Consider the following 19,505-nt stretch of genomic DNA (forward strand, 5'->3'; position numbering starts at 1 on the left):
ATTTGTATTTGGCTTCATTTACACATTTTAGTATTAATTTATGTAGAATTAGATTAATTAAATAAATCTGTAGACAATTTATTTGGCTTTTCTAGCCATATGATGTGATCTCTTGGTGTTATTGTCTCTGGTTTTTTAAACAGAGGCTACAGAAGATGCTGGCATTTCTTCGTGAATGAGATCCTTCTAACGACAAAGCACAAAGCACCCTCCTTGGGGGATGTCTGCTTCCATGGAAAGGATGGTCCCACCTACTTAGCTCCTCCCTCCAGGCCACCCCCAGCACCCCCCCCCCCCACACTGTCCTTTCTCACTGCTGTCTATTCTCTGCAGCACCAGCCACCTCTCCTCCTCTGATAAACTTGTCCAGTTTTATTCCCCTGGCAAATATTTAACTACCTGGTAATTCTCTGATGATTTTGAGATTCAATCATGGTTCAAACAAAAAATACAGACATTTTATGTGTGGAAGGCTCACCTTACACACGATTTCTGTTTCAGCTACAGAACTGGTGAAGATCAAGGTCTTTTGTGCTTGACTTGGAATGAAATCTAGAGTCTGGAGTAAAGTAGAGGTTTTTTCACATTCCAGGCAAAGGTGCACTACCTGGTAACGAAAGGCAGAAACAGTGTGGTTTTAAACACATTCCAGGTGCCCCAGCTTCACTTTTCATCGCTAAGTTAGGATTTTAACAGAAAAGAACGTATAGAACGACAATATAAATCTAAATACACGATTATAGACTCGTGTAGATGAAAGCTGCAAAATTTTACTTTATTAAGCCATGAAATGGAGGCTACCTGCTTGTGTTCCTCAGCCCTTGACCGCCCTCACCCCACGCCCACGAGCCCGCACCTGCTGGACGCTGCCATAGAGAGCAGCCTCTTCCATGGCCGTGACCACAACGTAGGGGTCATTCATGAACTCTTTCATCAACTGTTCTATATGTCTGCTCCAATGAACTCCAACGGCAACAATCTGATGTGGTGCAGATTCCCTTTCTTCAACGTCAATGTTTTTTTTAAAGTTATCTAATATAGCGAACATCTAAAAAAGTGAGTATAATTAATTTCATTTTTATTTCAAAAGGGAATAATGGTTGACAGGAACATAAGTGGTAAAGAATTGCACACTTTCTGTTCTCAGAGTGGAGAAGGCCCTTCCAAAGAAAAGAAGAAAACTACAAAGGAGAGAATGTTAAGTATAAACAAAATCAAAACACAAATGGTATCTGGGTAAAATGCGTGTGACATATGCAACCAAGAATTAATATCCTTACATAAAAAGTTCTACGAATGGACTAGAAAAAGGTGATCCTGCCGACAGAAAATAAGCAGAGAAAATGAACAAGCAGTTCACAGAAGAACAGTAGGAGTGGCCGGTATACAAGTTAGCCAGGAAGTACAGATTACGCTCACGAGACACCATATGTAACGAGGAGACTGGAAATGAAAGCCGGACCAAGCCGGACCACTGCCGGGGGCCGCAGGGCATGTGGTGTGGTGGTGCATTGTCCATGGGAGCGTAAATCGGTCTCTGCTTTCAGAAAGGCAACTATATGATGCAGTATTCTGGATATTAGTTTTGCAAATAAGAACTGAGGCTTTAGAGGCATTCAGAAACCCTGCACAGGCCATACAGTCAGCAAGTAACAAAGCCCAGACTTGAACCTGGGGGTGTCCTTGCTCCCAAATGAAATGCCTGTGGTCATCATGTTATGCTGTGCCCCAGAAATGCCTTCTTATAAGAATTCAGAGTCTTTGATCCATTAATCCTCTTCCTAGGAATTTAACCTAAGGGAAACACGCAAGAAAGATGTATGTTCTTTAGACACACACACACACACTGCCAAATGTCCAAAAATAAGACCATTTAAAAAATTATGTTACACCCACAGAACTCCCTATGTCCAGTGAACAATCGTGCGGTAGAATAATTACTAATAATACTCATGATGCTGCTTACTGGAAAATGCAAGTTATAAACTAGCCATAAAATAAGGCCTGATGTTGTTAGTTGTATGTACTGACACAGGAATTACTCCAAAACAGTAAGAGTCATTGCTCTGAGTGTCCGACTACTGACGCTGGGGTTTTTCAAGTACTCTTCTCTGCATCCCAAATTTTCTAAAATATAACGTATTGCTTCCATAATCGCAAAAATATCAGTATTTTAGAAAACCCTCTCTGGAAAAGAATTTTTGCTCTTCAAAGAGAATTTTAAAATGTGGGAAGACAATCTCAGACAAATTTTCTTTCTTCACAATGATCAAAGTTCTAAAGGGAAAACTTTTTTAGATGAACTGGCTTCTTCCCCAACTAGATGCTTTTCCAGATTCCTAAAAGCAGGTGAGACTTTCATCATATATATATATCTATTTCCAAGTGATAATGACGTCTCGATGGACACCGTACTTACTTCTTCGTTAGCTTCAAAGAATAATACTTCCACCTCATCCAAAATGAGGTGACAGAGTCTGAGAAATAACAAGCTCTGATACTGGAGAAGTCTCAGGAGGCTGTGCGGTGTCGTCACAATTATATCACCTACGTTTAAGAAAAATTAACACTTCAGATTTTTCACAGGTTTTTCCCATGTTTCCTTTGCTAAGATGCCACACGCTTTGTAGAACTGCCGTCTAAGGACACAAAACCTTGGGTTTTCTTGCTCACGTGGGTGCGGCCCGCCCGTCCAGGCTAACACCTGTCTGTATCTAGTTAAATACCTGGGCACCCACCAGGTTTCGTGCTCCTCGAGGGCAGGGGGTGGGAGTTTAGTCAACATCTAACAGGAGATAGTCGATAAACAGTTGATAAGTGAATGAAATCATGTCGTTTTTCAGTGAAACAGCTGTAAGCCAAGAGCGCCTTCGCCCACCAGGCCCACCCGTAACCCACAGTGCGGTCTGGACCGGTGATGACTGTGGCTGCATCATCACACACGCCTGCCTGGCAGGGCTCCGCTGTGTTCTGCAGGGAAAACCAAACAGCTTGAAGAGGATGCTTACAGGCCCTTGGAAGCTTCATGTTTTTGGCTTCATCTTTGTGGAGTCCAATTGTTAACAGCACTGGGTGAAGAGGCCTGGGGGACATGCCATAGTCCCCCAGTAATTCAAAAATAAACTGGGCCTTTTTCCACCCAGGGCACACGATGACTGCCAGAGGCTGCGAAGACAAACAAATTCACATAATCTTGGACAAAAGTTAGGAACTGAACAGAGTATATGCGCAGCATGCAGAACATCTCTTTCTACAGAGTAAGCAATACGTAAATTTTTTTGCTCTCTCCATTGTCATGTAGGTCAGAAAAGATATGATTGAAACAGACTTAGACACATTGACTCAGATTTTCCTAGGGCTTACACTAAGCATGTCACAAGTATTTCGTTTTTTCTTTAAAACACTTACAGGGTAGGACCTACTATTACCTCATTTCTCAGATGAGGAGTCTGAGGCACAGAGAGGTAAAGTTAGTTGTCCAAGGCTGCACAGCTAATACGTGGTAGCAATAGGATCTGAACCCAGGCGGTCTGGACCCAGAGCTCCTGCTCCTACGTACCAGGGAACTAACTGCCCCCTGAAGGGGGCCTTGAAAAGGTTAACATCTCTTCCTTAGGGTATTAAGTTTGCTATAGCAGCGTGTGACCCCTGACCTCCACCATCCCATAGTTCTCTCCTGAAGGTGCACCACCTGCCCAACACCCTCCTGGACATACGGCGTCAATTTGCCGAAGACAAGAACAATTCTCCCCTTTCCTTTATGTAGATCCAGTGGGGGCCAGCTTCCGGGCGGCAGGTGTGAAAGCAGGCTGGCCATGGAGACGTGGAAAAAGCAGAAGGAATGAGAGGCAAGACCCGGACATAATTTCTGACCAGCCAGGGTTCTATTCGAGAACAATCAACATCTCGTCCATAGGGGTCAACCACTAACTGAGGGATGTAGATGTTTAAACCAACACATAATAACTTAGTACAGAAAAGGAAACCATTAAAATGACATGATGTGGCAGAATCAGAAAAATGAGCATCTCTTCTAAGCACGACTGGTCCTTTCTTACTGCCAGTTTTCACCATTCTGCTGAGTAACAGAACCATCCATAGCACAGCCTCTGAGACGGGTCTGAGACAGAGGTGCTCCGTGCCAGAGTCCCCCTGACCACCCAGACCCCGAGAGCAGGTATCACTACCCCACCATCCCCTATGCCCACACCCCATTTCTCTCCTTTCCACCACCTGCGGATTCCTGCATACAGGAAAACAAAAGATTACACAACAGTGGGGGGTGTTCAGAAATAATTAAAAGAATATGGGACGAGATGACAGGAAAACCTAAACTCTAATCCCATTTCTTGTCAACTTCTCAGCTGTTCAGCATCTGTACCAGTAACTTTTCATGAGGCTAATTTTCTCATCCATGAAGTGGTAAAAAGCATACATGGCCCATCTCACACAGGTACCATGACAGTTAGAGGAATTTAATCAGTGAAGTAAGTTTATAAGCTATACATCCATCCCTAAAAGCCAGAAATCTCTTGGCAGCCAATGGCCATCATGGGACTTCAAGGTGAGACTCACTGTCAGAGTCAATGACTCTGATAAGTCCCTGTCCTCTCATGGAAATCAAATGAGTAATGTAATGCAAACTTCACCAAAGGTTAGGTTAAACTTAAAACTTTAAAAATAAATTTTTAAGCCATTTTACCGTGAAACAAAATTGTCTCCAACTTACTCCGTTTCTGCTTGGTAAAGACTTGTAGCAGCCCCCCGTTTGCAGAATCGTAAGGAGTGGCGGAAGGTACAGCAGAGGGTCATTTCCGCAGTGAGAAATGACCACCACGTCACAGCCCCTCGCTATGGGAGGCCAAGAGTAGGATTCAGTGTGGCTAGGTCCCGGAAACTTGTTTCTTTGGAGAGCCTACAAAACACCAACAACCGAAACCCCACAAATAAAGCACAGACCACAAAAACTCCCATCTCTTTGCTCACTTCACCCCCAACAGCCACTATACATTTGCTCAATCTGGTATTTTCTAACGCCTAACTTGACAAGTCCCCCTGAATCTTTTCTCAGCACCAAACTCCTGCCATGAGGCACTTGCTTTCCTGGGCTCCAAATCAAAAGGTTCGAACAGGCATTCCATGGACTGACCAGGTGCTTGGAGCTTGTCAGAGCAACGACATGGCTTCTCCTCCTCCTCCTAATAATCTTGAGTACACCACCTTCACTTACAAAGTTTGTTTTAAATTTTTTAGTGTTTCTGTATTTTTTAGAGAGAGACAGAGCGTGAGTGAGGGAGGGGCAGAGAGAGAGAGGGAGACACAGAATCAGAAACAGGCTCCAAGCTCTGAGCTGTCAGCACAGAGCCCGACGCGGGGCTCCAACTCTAGAATGGCAAGATCATGACCTGAGCCGAAGCCGGACACTTAACAGACTGAGCTACCCAGGCACCCCGTAACATTTTCTTGACTGCCTACAGTTTGTTTCCTTCAGAGTTCCTTTTGGTCTTTTCAAAAAAAGCATTTTGTTTTTAGGCGGGAGCTTTCTTCAAATGCCCACGGATCCTGGATGTGTGTTTGCACGGAGTAGGAGCACTAAAAGCTGACTGAAGACACATGGGCCGGGCAGAGCTCGCTCCCAGGAGCATCATAGCCCTGCAGGAAGCCAGGGCAGTAAGAAGGCAGTTTTACTGGAAGAATTCCAAACAGCATCATCTGAAGGGCACTTCTAGATCGTCCAAGCTCCCTGCTGAGAGGCTGGCTGGGGATTCTCAGGAAGCGGAAGAGGGAAGTTCAGTACCCCCCACTTCGCTCCTTCCTCTGCTAGTCAGCCACACTCCGCTGCCCGTTCTCCATCTTCTGGAAGCCTGTGGAAATCCCTAGGCCACTAAAGGCTTCACTCCTATTTAGTTCCTCCTCCTGGTTTTAGCTTGTTTTCCTTCTTCTTTTTTTTTGAATCCAGAAGAAAATACATAAACACATACGATCAATGGCAGGTCTCTACAATAATTCTGAAAAGAACACTTGGAAGTAATCTTGTAACTGCCCTGGCAACTTGCCCTTCTAAGCACCTTTGCAGAGACACATTTGAAAACTTATTTCAGAAAAGCAGTAAGACTTATACAGTGGTTTCTCCACAAAAGAATTCTTCACTTATAAGAAGGTAACCTGAACTTCAGAATAACTGAGGGGTGCCTGGGTGGCTCAGTTGGTTGAGCGTCCGACTTCGGCTCAGGTCATGATCTCACAGTTCGTGAGTTTGAGCCCCTGTCGGGCTCTGTGCTGACAGCTCAAAGCCTGGAGGCTGCTTCAGATTCTGTGTCTCCTTCTCTCTCTGCCCCGCCCCTGCTCGCGCTCTGGCTCTGTCTCTCAAAAATAAATAAATGTAAAAAAAAAAAAAAAAAAAAAAAAAGAATAAATGAGACATCAGTAATAAAAAAGAAAAGCTGAAGAGAGAATTTCAAAAGCAAAGAAATTATACAAGTGCAGCCTTGGAACTGTTTATTAAAAATCCTCCTGTGTTAGAACAGGTCAGTATTCCTTTGTGAGTGCGGCTTCAGGAGCATTTTTACCTTTTTCAGGTCAGCCGAAAGTGGCGACATGTCAACCGACAAGCAAGGCTCGATCTTGTTCCGGAGCACAGCAAACGGCTGCGGGGACCCCGACCGAAGCTTCTGCAGCTAAGACAGCAGCCCATTAGATGCCCCACCCCGGCACACGAGGTCAACCACTTTACGGGAAGGAGGGAGATGCCAGGGTCTGACTGCAATGTCAAAGCCTAGGTACATGTGCTTATCAAAACCCAAAATTAAAATTAAATTAAAATGAAAAAAGGAACAATTCGTCTGAAACAGTAGTAACTCACTGGAGAATTTCTAAAGGGATGTTCTCAGGTAGAGTCCCCCACCTAAAGGGGTTTCTCTTCTAGTCTCAAATCCAGACGAGGAAGGAGAGGGATTTAAAGAGTAAACAGTTGGTTTTGATTTTTAATTTTTTTTTAGGGTTGTAATACCTTCTGAAGATCAGAGATTCCATCAGTTCTCAAAGGATCAGGATTTAAAAACTGCAGTAATCTATAAAATAGTTAAAAGGACAATTTGAAGAAAAGAAGTTTTATTTATATTTCCTCAACTGACTTACTTATATTTATATTTATTTATATTTATTATTTCCTCGACTGACTTACAATTTTAAATCTTCCTTGACGGAAGTAAAATGAAATATATAGTTGGCCCCCAAGCAACCTGGGTTTGAACTGTGCACATCCTCTTCTACGTGGACTACTTACAGTACATTAATGAGAATGCATTTTCTCTGATGATTTTAACATTTTCTTTTCTCTAGCTTTACATTACTGTAAGAATACAGTATATAACACAGATAACCTACAAATAAATACGTGTTAACTGGCTGTGTTATCAGTAAGGCTTCTGGTCAACAGTAGGCTATGTGCAGTTGAGTTTGGGGGAGTCAGAAGTTATACACAGACTTTGAACCGTGTGGGTAGTTGACACTCCTAACCCCGTGTCTGTTCAAGGGTCACTTGTATATCCCAAGGCATAGCTGTGAAATTACTGCTTATCCTGTTTTTCCCTGTTTATTGTGATACGAAGGCTACAGAGGCCATGCCGGTACCGTGCTTGCCCCCGAACTCTGACCCCCAGACTACGGACAGTGTCACCCATCCCAGGGGCACTTGTTCTGAACAAGGAGAAAGACTGCATGATCACTAGGTCACCTCCTGTTGCTGCTGCCTCCTCCCTTCTTTGCTGTGATCTTAAACCACTTTAAGTTTCCCTGGAACGCGGAGGAACTGTCAGAATAACTGACAGGTCTAATCAATGAGTTCTAAGTAAAGGGCATTTAGCCCAAGAGAAGATACAACCTTCCAATACAAAAATAAAAGGCAACAGAGTATCTCAGGGTTAATTTATTAACTACAATTTAATGTAATCAAAGGAATGAGCAGCACGGATAATTCAAGGTCTCCTGTCCCAGGGAAAACCACCACGTGCGACCCATGGCTTGCAGGTATCAGGGTGGAGGGATGCCCATGGCTTTCAGGACACCAACACAGGGGCACTAACAGCCACCCCCACATCTGTGGGCCCCGGGGCAGCCTTTGGAGGCCCCGGACCCAGAGCTGTGTGGGGCACTCCTGCTGGGTGAGAGGGTGTTACGGGGCCCAAGGTGGGCTCTGGGAGGCGGGCACAGTCAACACCCTCTCCCCAGGCATCCCAGGCCAATCAGTGGATACAGTGCGCCTGACCCACTTCTGAACGGTCGTAAATTCCTTGTCACTCTGGTGGCTTCAGAGCAGCCAGTTACTTGGAATATAAGGGTGTTTTCAGGCTGGGGTGGTGAGAAATCGTAAAAACGGGTAGGAAAACGTTTTGTGGAGTAAATAAGTATAAAATGAAGTCACAACTCTATTATTAACTTGGTGAATACTCTGGGAATCTGGCAAGACAAAAAACCCCACAAAAACTCAGTTCCATGCTGCAAAAGAGTAGCTTCTCCGGCAGGTGGAAGGCCTCTTTACCGCAGAGAAGTGGGAAGAAAGCAAACATTAATCCATATAAAATCGACGGCCCCAAAGATCAACCGTATCTGATTTGTTTCTTAAAACAGTTTACTTCATCAAGAGGATGAGGAAGGGGAGGCAAAAAAAAAAAAAACCTTCAAAGTTAGTTACACATGCAGACAGTGCATGTATATTTTCTAAGTGGGATCACAGGTTTCAATAATAAAATTATACGTAAATTCCTCCTGCTTATAATTGCATTACAATTGCTTCGATAAAAAGTGCAGACCAAGGAAAAAACTCATACTTCACACAGCCATTCTTCTCATTGTGTTCTTTCTTCTCGGCCAACCTGAGTGGCTTCTTACTTGGCTTCTGACATAAAGTGCTAGAAACCAAAAAACATTCATTAGAGTCTCTGAGCCCATTAACCCCATCCTGAAAATGCCTTTCTTTTCAGGGAGAAAACTCACCAAGGAGCACTGAGGAGTGAGTTGCTCCACATACATAGATTTATTTCTGTCCAAACTGCTGCTTAGCCCTAAGCATCGTCTAAGGATGAAGCCCCACTGGCACACAGCCTGTGTCTCCACAGGCCAGGAACTCCACAGGAAGTACAGAATCACAGGGGAGAGAAGTCAAAACGTGCAAACCACCAAAATCATGGAGAGCTCCCTGGGCTTTTACCTTCCCATCTCCTGGCGCTGGCCCAAGGCTGGCCTGAGATGCGGAATAGCACAGTGGATGTCAACACCAAACACTGAGAGAAACCTTCTATTTTAAGCCAGAGAAGGAGCCATTCGCCAGACAGGGTAATCACGACTGATTTTCTCTTGTCCCTTTTTCTCTCCCAACCCTGTCCCAAGGCCGGTTCCAATCAGACAGCTGCAGTAGCAGAGGTAGCACCAGTACCCAAAACCCCGGGGGGAAACCCCCTCCCACTTCCTCTAGAGGACCTGGGAAACGGGACCTGTAGTCCAAAGATGCAGGGGAAACCTTCATCTTTTTCCTCTCCTGTTTCTGCTGCTGTTTTGCCCCATAAGTGGCCTTAAACACACAGAACTGCATGGCCATTTCTCCACGAAAAGCAATCTACCTGGACAGAGGCCCGGGGACAGGGCCTCTAGAGCATCTAGAAAATGGTGAATGTGAGGAAAATCCCGGAAAAAAGAGAGAGTGTACCAGAGGGAGGGCATTCCCCATTTCTATTTATGACCCAACATGAGCTGGGCTTGCCCCAAGTTGAGCATATTCAGAACAGATGGAAAACAGAGTAGCAGTCACCACCCACAGAAACTGAGACAGAATCTGTGGCCTGAACAAAGGGAGTTGCTGACTTCCTGCTAAAATAAACAACAAAAACAACAAGGTCAACATTCTCCAGAGGATTTAAAAAGAAATCAGTCTCACACTACAATATTTAAAATATCCAGAACAGAGTACACAATACACAAAGAATCAGGAAAACCAGATCAATTGTCAAGGGAAAAGATTATCAGTAGGTATGACCCCCAAGATGGCTCAGAAATGGGAATTGTCATATACTATTATAACCATGGTCCATAAGAGAAGGAGGGGTGAGCACTCCTAAGTGGAACGATAAAAGTTATCAGCAAAGACTTTAAAAAATATATTTAAAAAATGCAGGGGGGAGGTGCCTGGATGGCTCAGGCAGTTAAGCATCTGACTTTGGCTCAGGTCATGATCTCACTGTCTATGAGTTCAAGCCCCATGTCGGGCTCTGTGCTGACAGCTCTGAGCCTGGAGCCTGCTTCGGATTCTGTGTCTCCCTCTCTCTCTGCCCCTCCCCTGCTCGCATTCTGTCTCTGTCTCTGTCTCTCTCTCTCTCAAAAATAAATAAGCATTATTAAAATCTTTTTAAGTTCTCAGCAAAGAAATATAAACTATAAAAAAATTTCAAATGAAAATTTTAGAACTGAAAAATACATCAAATTTAAAAGTTCACCAGATGGTGAAATTCAGCAGGATGGAGATAAAAAAAGACTGAATTAAGTTAAAGATAGATCAGAAGAATTATTAACCTGAAGAACAGCAAGAAAAAAAGGTTGAAAAAAAATGAGCAGAGTCTCAGGGACCTTTTGGACAGTATCAAAAAGTGTGACATTTGTCTCATCAGGGTCTCAAAAGGAGAGGAGAAAGAGACGGGGGGGTGCAGAAAAACTATCTGTGGAATAGCAGCCGCACACGCTCCGAATCTGATGAAAGACAGAAACTTACAAATGAAAAACCGCAATGAGCCCCGAACATGAGAAACAGGACGGAAACTACACCCATGCACATCATAATTAAATTGCTCAAACCAGAAACAGAAAATCTCAAAAGCAGTCAAAGGAAAAAGACGTGTTGCAAACAGAGGAACGACGAAAAAGGTGACAGGAGGATTTGCAACGGGAACGATGTGGCAAGCAGAGAGTACAGCAATATCTTTAAAATACAGGGGGGGAAATTTGTCAACCTAGAATCTATACCTAGCAAAAATACTTTTTTTCAAAACCAAAGCTGAAATAATTTTTCCAGACATACAAAGGCTGAGAAGAATTCATTATCAGCAAACTCACAATACAAGATAATAGTGAAGGAGGCCCTTCAGGGAAAAGGCAAATGATGCCAGATGGAAATCTGGATCCACACAAAGAGTGAAAAGCACTGATAGTAACTACAAAGGTAAATCAAAACTTCCAGGGCCAGTCTTTATTGAAATTGGCTCCTTTCCTATCATCAATCTTACAGAACACTGTGTAAGACAGTATTACACTTATGTATCTATCCAATTACACTGAATTTTCAAATCATACCTTGCTGCCGGTGTATCTGGCTCAGCGTATATGGTTATTCCCCTCTTTGTTGGCCAGTACGCTGAAGATTCAGCACACTGTAAAGAAAAGAATATGTATGCAAGCAAGATATATATTCTTTTTTTTTAAAACAATTTTTTAGTTTTTTTTTTAACGTTTATTTATTTTTGAGACAGAGAGAGACAGAGCATGAACGGGGGAGGGTCAGAGAGAGAGGGAGACACAACATCCGAAACAGGCTCCAGGCTCCGAGCTGTCAGCACGGAACCCGATGCAGGGCTCGAACTCACAGACTGTGAGATCATGACCTGAGCCGAAGTCGGACGCTCAACCGACTGAGCCACCCAGGCGCCCCAAGATATATAGTCTTAAGGAAGGAACCAAAATTCCATGGGAACTACTCTCATAACAACCATCCCAGGTAATTTTCAGGCAACACAGACACAGAGAGACAAAGAACTGGAAAACTGGGGGGATTATGCCATTGCTATAACCACTAGATTAAAGTGTCCAAGTAGCAAGCAGCTGGCACTTCAGATACTCAGTATTACAAATGTCCTGTAATTATTTCACTTGTCTTCTCAAAGGAACTGGAAGGACGGGTTACACTTACTTAACTATTAGAATGTCCCGTAATCTCAGGTTTTCACACCCTTGCTAAATGAGCATAAACACCCAATTCTGTACAGAAGCCACGAGGCCAGGAACAAGAAGGAAGCTGCAGTTATCTTGTTCTTTAGAAACAGAGCAAATTCACAAACCGTATTTTTTCCTGAAAAAAATCACTATCATAGCCAAGGATTTCTTACTAGAAAATATATTTTTGGTTCCTAGATTTCAAAGGAGACTATTCTAAAATTAACATTATATGAACTTTGTATCTAATGAATATTTAAAAACACAACCTTATTTATATCTTTCAAAGAGATGCGCTGTTGTTTCATTTCAGATATTTTTTTAGGTGAACCTCTCAATGAATCCATATTACATTTTACACTTTTATCTGCAAAATAAAAAGTGATAAAAGAGCTTAGAAAGTACTATTAATAGAAAATAGGACACAAAGGAGAATTTTTACCATACTATTATAAAACCTTAATACATGAAATTATTATAGAATAGGGTTTTACACTGAACCTTGAGGGTATTAAATTTTTAAATCTTGTTTCAACCCTTATCACATAAAAAAAAAAGTTTAAATAATTCTTCTACTGGCTTACTAACAATTGAACATAATTTACTTTCCCCACTTGGTGGACTATATTTTTCGAAGAGGGCCACAACATGTCCCCCAACACGTGTGCTCTTCTTAGAGTGTGACACTAACACCTGTCCCATTGACAGATGGGCTCTGTATTCCCTTCTCATGAGCCTGGGGGGTGGGGAGCTGTAAACGACACAGAAGTGGTGTTATGAGACTTCTAAAGCTAGATGGCAAGAACGCCACATACTAATGACCAGTTCTCCTAGATGCTCACTTTTTTTTTTAATATGAAATTTATTGTCAAATTGGTTTCCATACAACACCCAGTGCTCATCCCAACAGGTGCCCTCCTCAATACCCATCACTCACCCACCCCTCCCTCCCACCCCCATCAACCCTCAGTTTGTTCTCAGTTTTTAAGAGTCTCTTATATTTCGGCTCCCTCCCTCTCTAGCCTTTTTTTTTTTCCTTCCCCTCCCCCACGGTCTTCTGTTAAGTTTCTTAGGATCCACATAATAATGAAAACATATGCTATCTGTCTTTCTCTGTATGACTTATTTCACTTAGTGTAACACTCTCCAGTTCTATCCACGTTGCTACAAAAGGGCATATTTCATTCTTTCTCATTGCCATGTAGTACTCCATTGTGTATATAAACCGCAATTTATTTATCTATTCATCAGTTGATGGACCTTTAGGCTCTTTCCATAATTTGGCTACTGTTGAAAGTGCTGCTATAAACATTGGGGTACAAGTGCCCCTGTGCATCAGCACTCCTGTATCCCTTGGGTCAATTCCTAGCAGTGCTATTGCTGGGTCATAGGGTAGGTCTATTTTTAATTTTTTGAGGAAGCTCCACACTGTTTTCCAGAGCGGCTGCACCAGTTTGCATTCCCACCAACAGTGTAAGAGGGTTCTCGTTTCTCCACATCCTCACCAGCATCTATAGTCTCCTGATTTGTTCATTTTAGCCACTCTGACTGGCGTGAGGTGGTATCTGAGTGTGGTTTTGATTTGTATTTCCCTGATGAGGAGCAACATTGAGCATCTTTTCACGTGCTTGTTGGCCATCTGGATGTCTTCTTTAGAGAAGCATCTATTCACGTTTCCTGCCCATTTCTTCACTGGATTGTTTTTTGGGTGTGGAGTTTGGTGAGCTCTTTATAGATTTTGGATACTAGCCCTTTGTCCGATATGTCATTTGCAAATATCTTTTCCCATTCCGCCGGTTGCCTTTTAGTTTTGTTGATTGTTTCCTTTGCAGTGCAGAAGCTTTTTATCTTCATGAGGTCCCAATAGTTCATTTTTGCTTTTAATTCCCTCGCCTTTGGGGATGTGTCAAGTAAAAAATTGCTGCGGCTGAGGTCAGAGAAGGTTTTTCCTGCTTTCTCCTCTAGGGCTTTGATGGTTTCCTGTCTCACATTCAGGTCCTTTATCCATTTTGAGTTTGTTTTTGTGAATGGTGTAAGAAAGTGGTCTAGTTTCATCCTTCTACATGTTGCTGTCCAGTTCTCCCAGCACCATTTGTTAAAGAGACTTTTTTCCGTTGGATGTTCTTTCCTGCTTTGTCAAAGATTAGTTGGCCATACTTTTGTGGTCTAGTTCTGGGGTTTCTATTCTATTCCATTGGTCTATGTGTCTGTTTTTGTGCCAATACCATGCTGTCTTAATGATTACAGCTTTGTAGTAGAGGCTAAAGTCTGGGATTGTGATGCCTCCCACTTTGGTCGTCTTCTTCAAAATTACTTTGGCTATCCAGGGTCTTTTGTGGTTCCATACAAATTTTAGGATTGCTTGTTCTAGCTTCGAGAAGAATGCTGGTTCAATTTTGATTGGAATTGCACTGAATGTGTAGACAGCTTTGGGTAGTATTGACATTTTAACATTTATTCTCCCAATCCATGAGCACGGCATGTTTTTCCATTTCTTTATATCTTCTTCAATTTCCTTCATAAGCTTTCTATAGTTTTCAGCATACAGATCTTTTACATCTTTGGTGAGGTTTATTCCTAGGTATTTTATGCTTCTTGGTGCAACTGTGAATGGGATCAGTTTCTTGATTTGTCTTTCTCTCACTTCATTATTAGTGTACAAGAATGCAACTGATTTCTGTACATTGATTTTGTATGCTGAGAGTTTGCTGAATTCATGTATGAGTTCTAGCAGACTTTTGGTGGAGTCTATCAGATTTTCCATGTATATCATGTCATCTGCAAAAAGTGAAAGCTTAACTTCATCTTTGCCAATTTTGATGCCTTTGATTTCCTTTTGTTGTCTGATTGCTGATGCTAGAACTTCCAACACTATGTTAAACAAGCAGTGAGAGTGGACATCCCTGTTGTGTTCCTGATCTCAGGGAGAAAGCTCTCAGTTTTTCCCCATTGAGGATGATATTAGCTGTGGGCTTTTCATAAATGGCTTTTATGATGTTTAAGTACGTTCCTTCTATCCCGACTTTCTCGAGGGTTTTTATTAAGAAAGGATGCTGAATTTTGTCAAATGCTTTTTCTGCACCGATTGACAGGATCATATGGTTCTTATCTTTTATTAATGTGATGTATCACGTTGATTGATTTGCAAATGTTGAACCAGCCCTGCAGCCCAGGAATGAATCCCACTTGATCATGGTGAATAATTCTTTTTATATGCTGTTGAATTCGATTTGCTAGTATCTTACTGAGAATTTTTGCATCCATATTCATCAGGGATATATATTAGCCTGTAGTTCTCTTTTTTTGGTGGGTCTCTGTCTGGTTTAGGAATCAAAGTAATGCTGGCTTCACAGCATGAGTCTGGAAGTTTTCCTTCCCTTTCTATTTTTTGGAACAGCTTGAGAAGGATAGGTATTATCTCTGCTTTAAATGTCTGGTAGAATTCCCCTTGGAAGCCATCTGGTCCTGGACTCTTATTTGTGGGAGATTTTTGGTAACTGATTCAATTTCTTCGCTGGTTATGGGTCTGTTCAAGTTTTCTATTTCTTCCTGTTTGAGTTTTGGAAGTGTGTGGGTGCTCAGGAATTTGTCCATTTCTTCCAGGTTGTCCAGTTTGTTGGCATATAGTTTTTCATAGTATACTCTGATAATTGCTTGTTATTTCTGAGGGATTGATTGTAATAAGTCCATTTTCATTCATGATTTTATCTATTTGGGTCATCTCCCTTTTCTTTTTGAGAAGCCTGGCTAGAGGTTTAACCATTTTATTTTTTCAAAAAGCCAACTCTTGGTTTCGTTGATCTGCTCTACAGTTTTTTTTAGATTCTATATTGTTTATTTCTGCTCTGATCTTTATTATTTCTCTTCTTCTGCTGGGTTTGGGGTGTCTTTGGTATTCTGCTTCTATTTCTTTTAGGTGTGCTGTTAGATTTTGTATTTGGGATTTTTCTTGTTTCTTGAGATAGGCCTGGATTGCAATGTATTTTCCTCTCAGGACTGCCTTCGCTGCATCCCAAAGCGTTTGGATTCTTGTATTTTCATTTGTTGCCATATATTTTTTCATTTCTTCTCTAATTGCCTGATTGACCCGTTCATTCTTTAGTAGGGCATTCTTTAACCTCCATGCTTTTGGAGGTTTTCCAGACTTTCCTGTGGTTCATTTCAAGCTTCATAGCATTGTGGTTTGAAAGTGTGCATGGTATGATCTCAATTCTTTTATACTCACGAAGGGCTGTTTTGTGACCCAGTATGTGATCTATCTGGGAGAATGTTCCATGTGCACTCGAGAAAAAAGTATATTCTGTTGCTTAAATATATCTGTCAAGTCCATCTGATCCAATGTATCATTCAGGGCCCTTGTTTCTTTATTGATCCTATGTCTAGATGATCTATCCATTACTCTTAAGTGGAGTATTAAAATTCCCTGCAATTACCACATTCTTATCAGTAAGATTGCTTATGTTTGTGATTGTTTTATATATTTGGGGGCTCCTGTATTCGGCACATAGACATTTATAATTGTTAGCTCTTCCTGATGGATAGACCCTGTGATTATTATATAATGCCTTTCTTCCTCTCTTGTTACAGCCTTTAATTTAAAGTCTAGTTTGTCTGATGTAAGTATGGCTACTCCAGCTTTCTTCTGACTTCCAGTAGCATGATAGATAGTTCTCCATCCCCTCACTTTCAATCTGAAGGTGTCCTCAGGTCTAAAATGAGTCTCTTTGTAGACAGCAAATAAATAGGTCTTGTTTTTTTATCCATTCTGATACCCTATGTCTTTTGGTTGGAGCATTTAGTCCATTTACATTCAGTGTTATTACAGAAAGATACGGGTTTAGAGTCATTGTGATGTCTGTAGGTTTCATGCTTGTAGTGATGTCTCTGGTACTTTGTGGTCTTTGCAACATTTCACTCACAGAATCCCCCTTAGGATCTCTTGTAGGGCTGGTTTAGTGGTGATGTATTCCTTCAGTTTTCGTTTGGGAAGACCTTTATCTCTCCTTCTATTCTGAATGACAGACTTGCTGGATAAAGGATTCTCGGTTGCATATTTTTTCTGCTCATCACATTGAAGATTTCCTGCCATTCCTTTCTGGCCAGCCAAGTTTCAGTAGATAGGTCTGTCACTAGTCTTATCGGTCTCCCTTTATATGTTTATCCTTAGCTGCTTTCAGAATTTTCTCTTTATCCTTGTATTTTGCCAGTTTCACTATGGTATGTCGTGCAGAAGATCGATTCAAGTTACGTCTGAAGGGAGTTCTCTGTGCCTCTTGGATTTCAATGCCTTTTTCCTTCCCCCGATCAGGGAAGTTCTCAGCTATGATTTGTTCAAGTACACCTTCAGCCCCATTCTCTCTCTCTTCCTCTTCTGGAATTCCTATTATATAGATATTGTTGTGTTTGATTGCATCACTTAGTTCTCTAATTTTCCCCTCATACTCCTGGATTTTTTTTATCTCTCTTTTTCTCAGTTTCCTCTTTTTCCATAATTTTATCTTCTAATTCACCTATTCTCTCCTCTGCCTCTTCAATCTGAGCTGTAGTCACCTCCATTTTACCTTGCACCTCATTTATAGCATTTTTAAGCTCCTCATGACTATTTCTTAGTCCCTTGATCTCTATAGCAATAGATTCCCTGCTGTCCTGTATACTTTTTTCAAGCCCAGCGATTAATTTTATGACTGTTATTCTAAATTCTGGTTCTGTTATATTGCTTAAATCGTTTTTGATCAATTCGTTAGCTGTTGCTACTTCCTGGAGTTCCTTTTGAGGAGAATTCTTCCGTTTCATCACTTTCGATAGTCCCTGGGGTGGCGCGGAACTGCAGGGCACATATATAAAATACACATATAAAATATATAAAATACACATATAAAATACACATATAAAATACAGATGTAAACATACATAGGCACATGTACACATACTCCTCAACTCCGTCCATGGAAGGGCCTGGGTGCAGTAACACCCCAACAGAAACAAACACCCCTAGCTCCCAGATCTTGGTTTCAAAATGCCACTCTCCATGAAAAAAAGCCAGGGCAACTTGGAGAAATGGTGGATTCCAGGGTTTCGAATAGGAATCGATACTAATATGAATTAATGAATAAAAAGGAATGATATATTTATGCTTCATGATAGCTGCCTACAAAGTATTTACAAGGTGAAGAGGAGCTTTCAGTGGAGAAGCCTGGCAGATGCTACCTTAATTAAGCAATCAAAGGATACAATTCATCAGTCATGGGACAAATCAAAGTTTTGTGTCACCTGGTAAGATGAGATAAGCTGAACACAGCATCCTCTTTTGAGGTATTCCTGCCACAGGTGCATCAGCTGAATCTTATGACAAAAACACCCACTACAATTGAGAGACAGTCTACAAAACGACTGGCCTATAGTCTTCAAAGGTGTCAAGGTCATGAAAGTCAAGGGAAGACTTGAGAAACTATTCCAGGCTGAAGGAGAAGGAGACGTAATCGCCCAAGCACAATAAGGAATGGCGAGCCACACCCTCTGCCATAAAGAAATGGCGGGACGAGTGGCCAAACCTGAATGGTGCCTGAGGCTTACGTGATCACGATGTGTCAATGTTAATTTTCTGATTTTTCTGGCTGTATTGTCAATATCTTTGAGAATACCTTTGTTTCTAGGAAAAACACGCTCAAGTACTGGGGAGTGATCCAGTCAGCAACTTAATTCTCACGTGTTTTTGAAAGAGACTTCTCTGTCAAGCTAACTTTTCTGTAAGTCTGTGATTATCCTAAAATAAAAATCTCACTGAGAAAATGGATGTAAGCCCCCTGAAAACAGAGACCTGTTTCCTTCCCTGAGTCCCTAGAATAGTCCTGACACCTAAGTGGTAATGACCATCTGATGAATAAATACACATGGATCAGGGGTGTGAGCTAGTCTGTCACCGAAGTCAAGACAGTCTGTCTAGAACTGATAAGCCTAGAAATAGTAAATTAATCATAACTGTTTCAAAATTTGGAGATAACTGCCAAAATAAATAGCTAAGGGGTAAGATAAAGGCTTGCCTCTAATGAATGGCCTAGGGTGAGGAGAGGTTGGAAAGAGAAAATTACTTTCCATTACTCCTGTACTATTTGACTGTTTAAGCAAGTATTAACAAAGTATTGTACTTTCATTTAAAAAATGTAAGGCAACTTCAAGGAGAAGTACCAAAAATTAATTAAAATACAATTGAGGGACGTCTGGGTGGTTCAGTTGGTTAAACTTCTGACTTTGGCTCAGGTCATGATCTCATGGTTCATGAGTTTGAGCCCTGTGTTATGCTCTGCGCTGACAGCTCAGAGCCTCAAGCCTGCTTCAGATTCTGTCTCCCTCTCTCTCTGCCTCTCCCCTGCTCATACTCTCTCTCAAATAAACAAACAAACTTAAAAAAAAAAATACAGTTGAAATACCACCTCACTATGATCACAGGGAAAAGGAAATCTTTGCTTGGACAAGTAATATCTAATAATTTTGTTTTTCACATGACAACCAGTGACATCTCACATTAGCATTTC

The 19,505-nt window shown here is 41.7% G+C and overlaps 1 protein-coding gene across 5 annotated transcripts in view; it reads right to left on the reverse strand.

Annotated features, from left to right (window-relative positions):
• Positions 1-19,505, reverse strand: part of TDRD12 (tudor domain containing 12) — a 70,668-nt gene that overhangs the window by 26,703 nt on the left and 24,460 nt on the right. For all 5 annotated transcript variants that reach the window (XR_008423360.1, XM_019423331.2, XM_019423332.2 and 2 more), the window contains exons 9-18: positions 12,243-12,340; positions 11,338-11,414; positions 8,829-8,909; positions 7,010-7,070; positions 6,570-6,677; positions 4,730-4,915; positions 3,009-3,165; positions 2,420-2,547; positions 857-1,048; positions 479-607 (exon numbers count right to left, since the gene is read on the reverse strand). Coding sequence is in view for 4 of the 5 variants with exons in the window: in XM_019423331.2 (XP_019278876.2) it covers positions 479-607; positions 857-1,048; positions 2,420-2,547; positions 3,009-3,165; positions 4,730-4,915; positions 6,570-6,677; positions 7,010-7,070; positions 8,829-8,909; positions 11,338-11,414; positions 12,243-12,340 (1,217 nt within the window). In the remaining variant the exon portion in view is untranslated. The remainder of the gene's footprint in view (positions 1-478; positions 608-856; positions 1,049-2,419; positions 2,548-3,008; positions 3,166-4,729; positions 4,916-6,569; positions 6,678-7,009; positions 7,071-8,828; positions 8,910-11,337; positions 11,415-12,242; positions 12,341-19,505) is intronic.

Source organism: Panthera pardus, unplaced genomic scaffold (assembly GCF_024362965.1).
Source record: "Panthera pardus isolate Hobbes unplaced genomic scaffold, ASM2436296v1 HiC_scaffold_18, whole genome shotgun sequence".
In the NCBI taxonomy this organism is placed as follows: domain Eukaryota; kingdom Metazoa; phylum Chordata; class Mammalia; order Carnivora; family Felidae; genus Panthera; species Panthera pardus.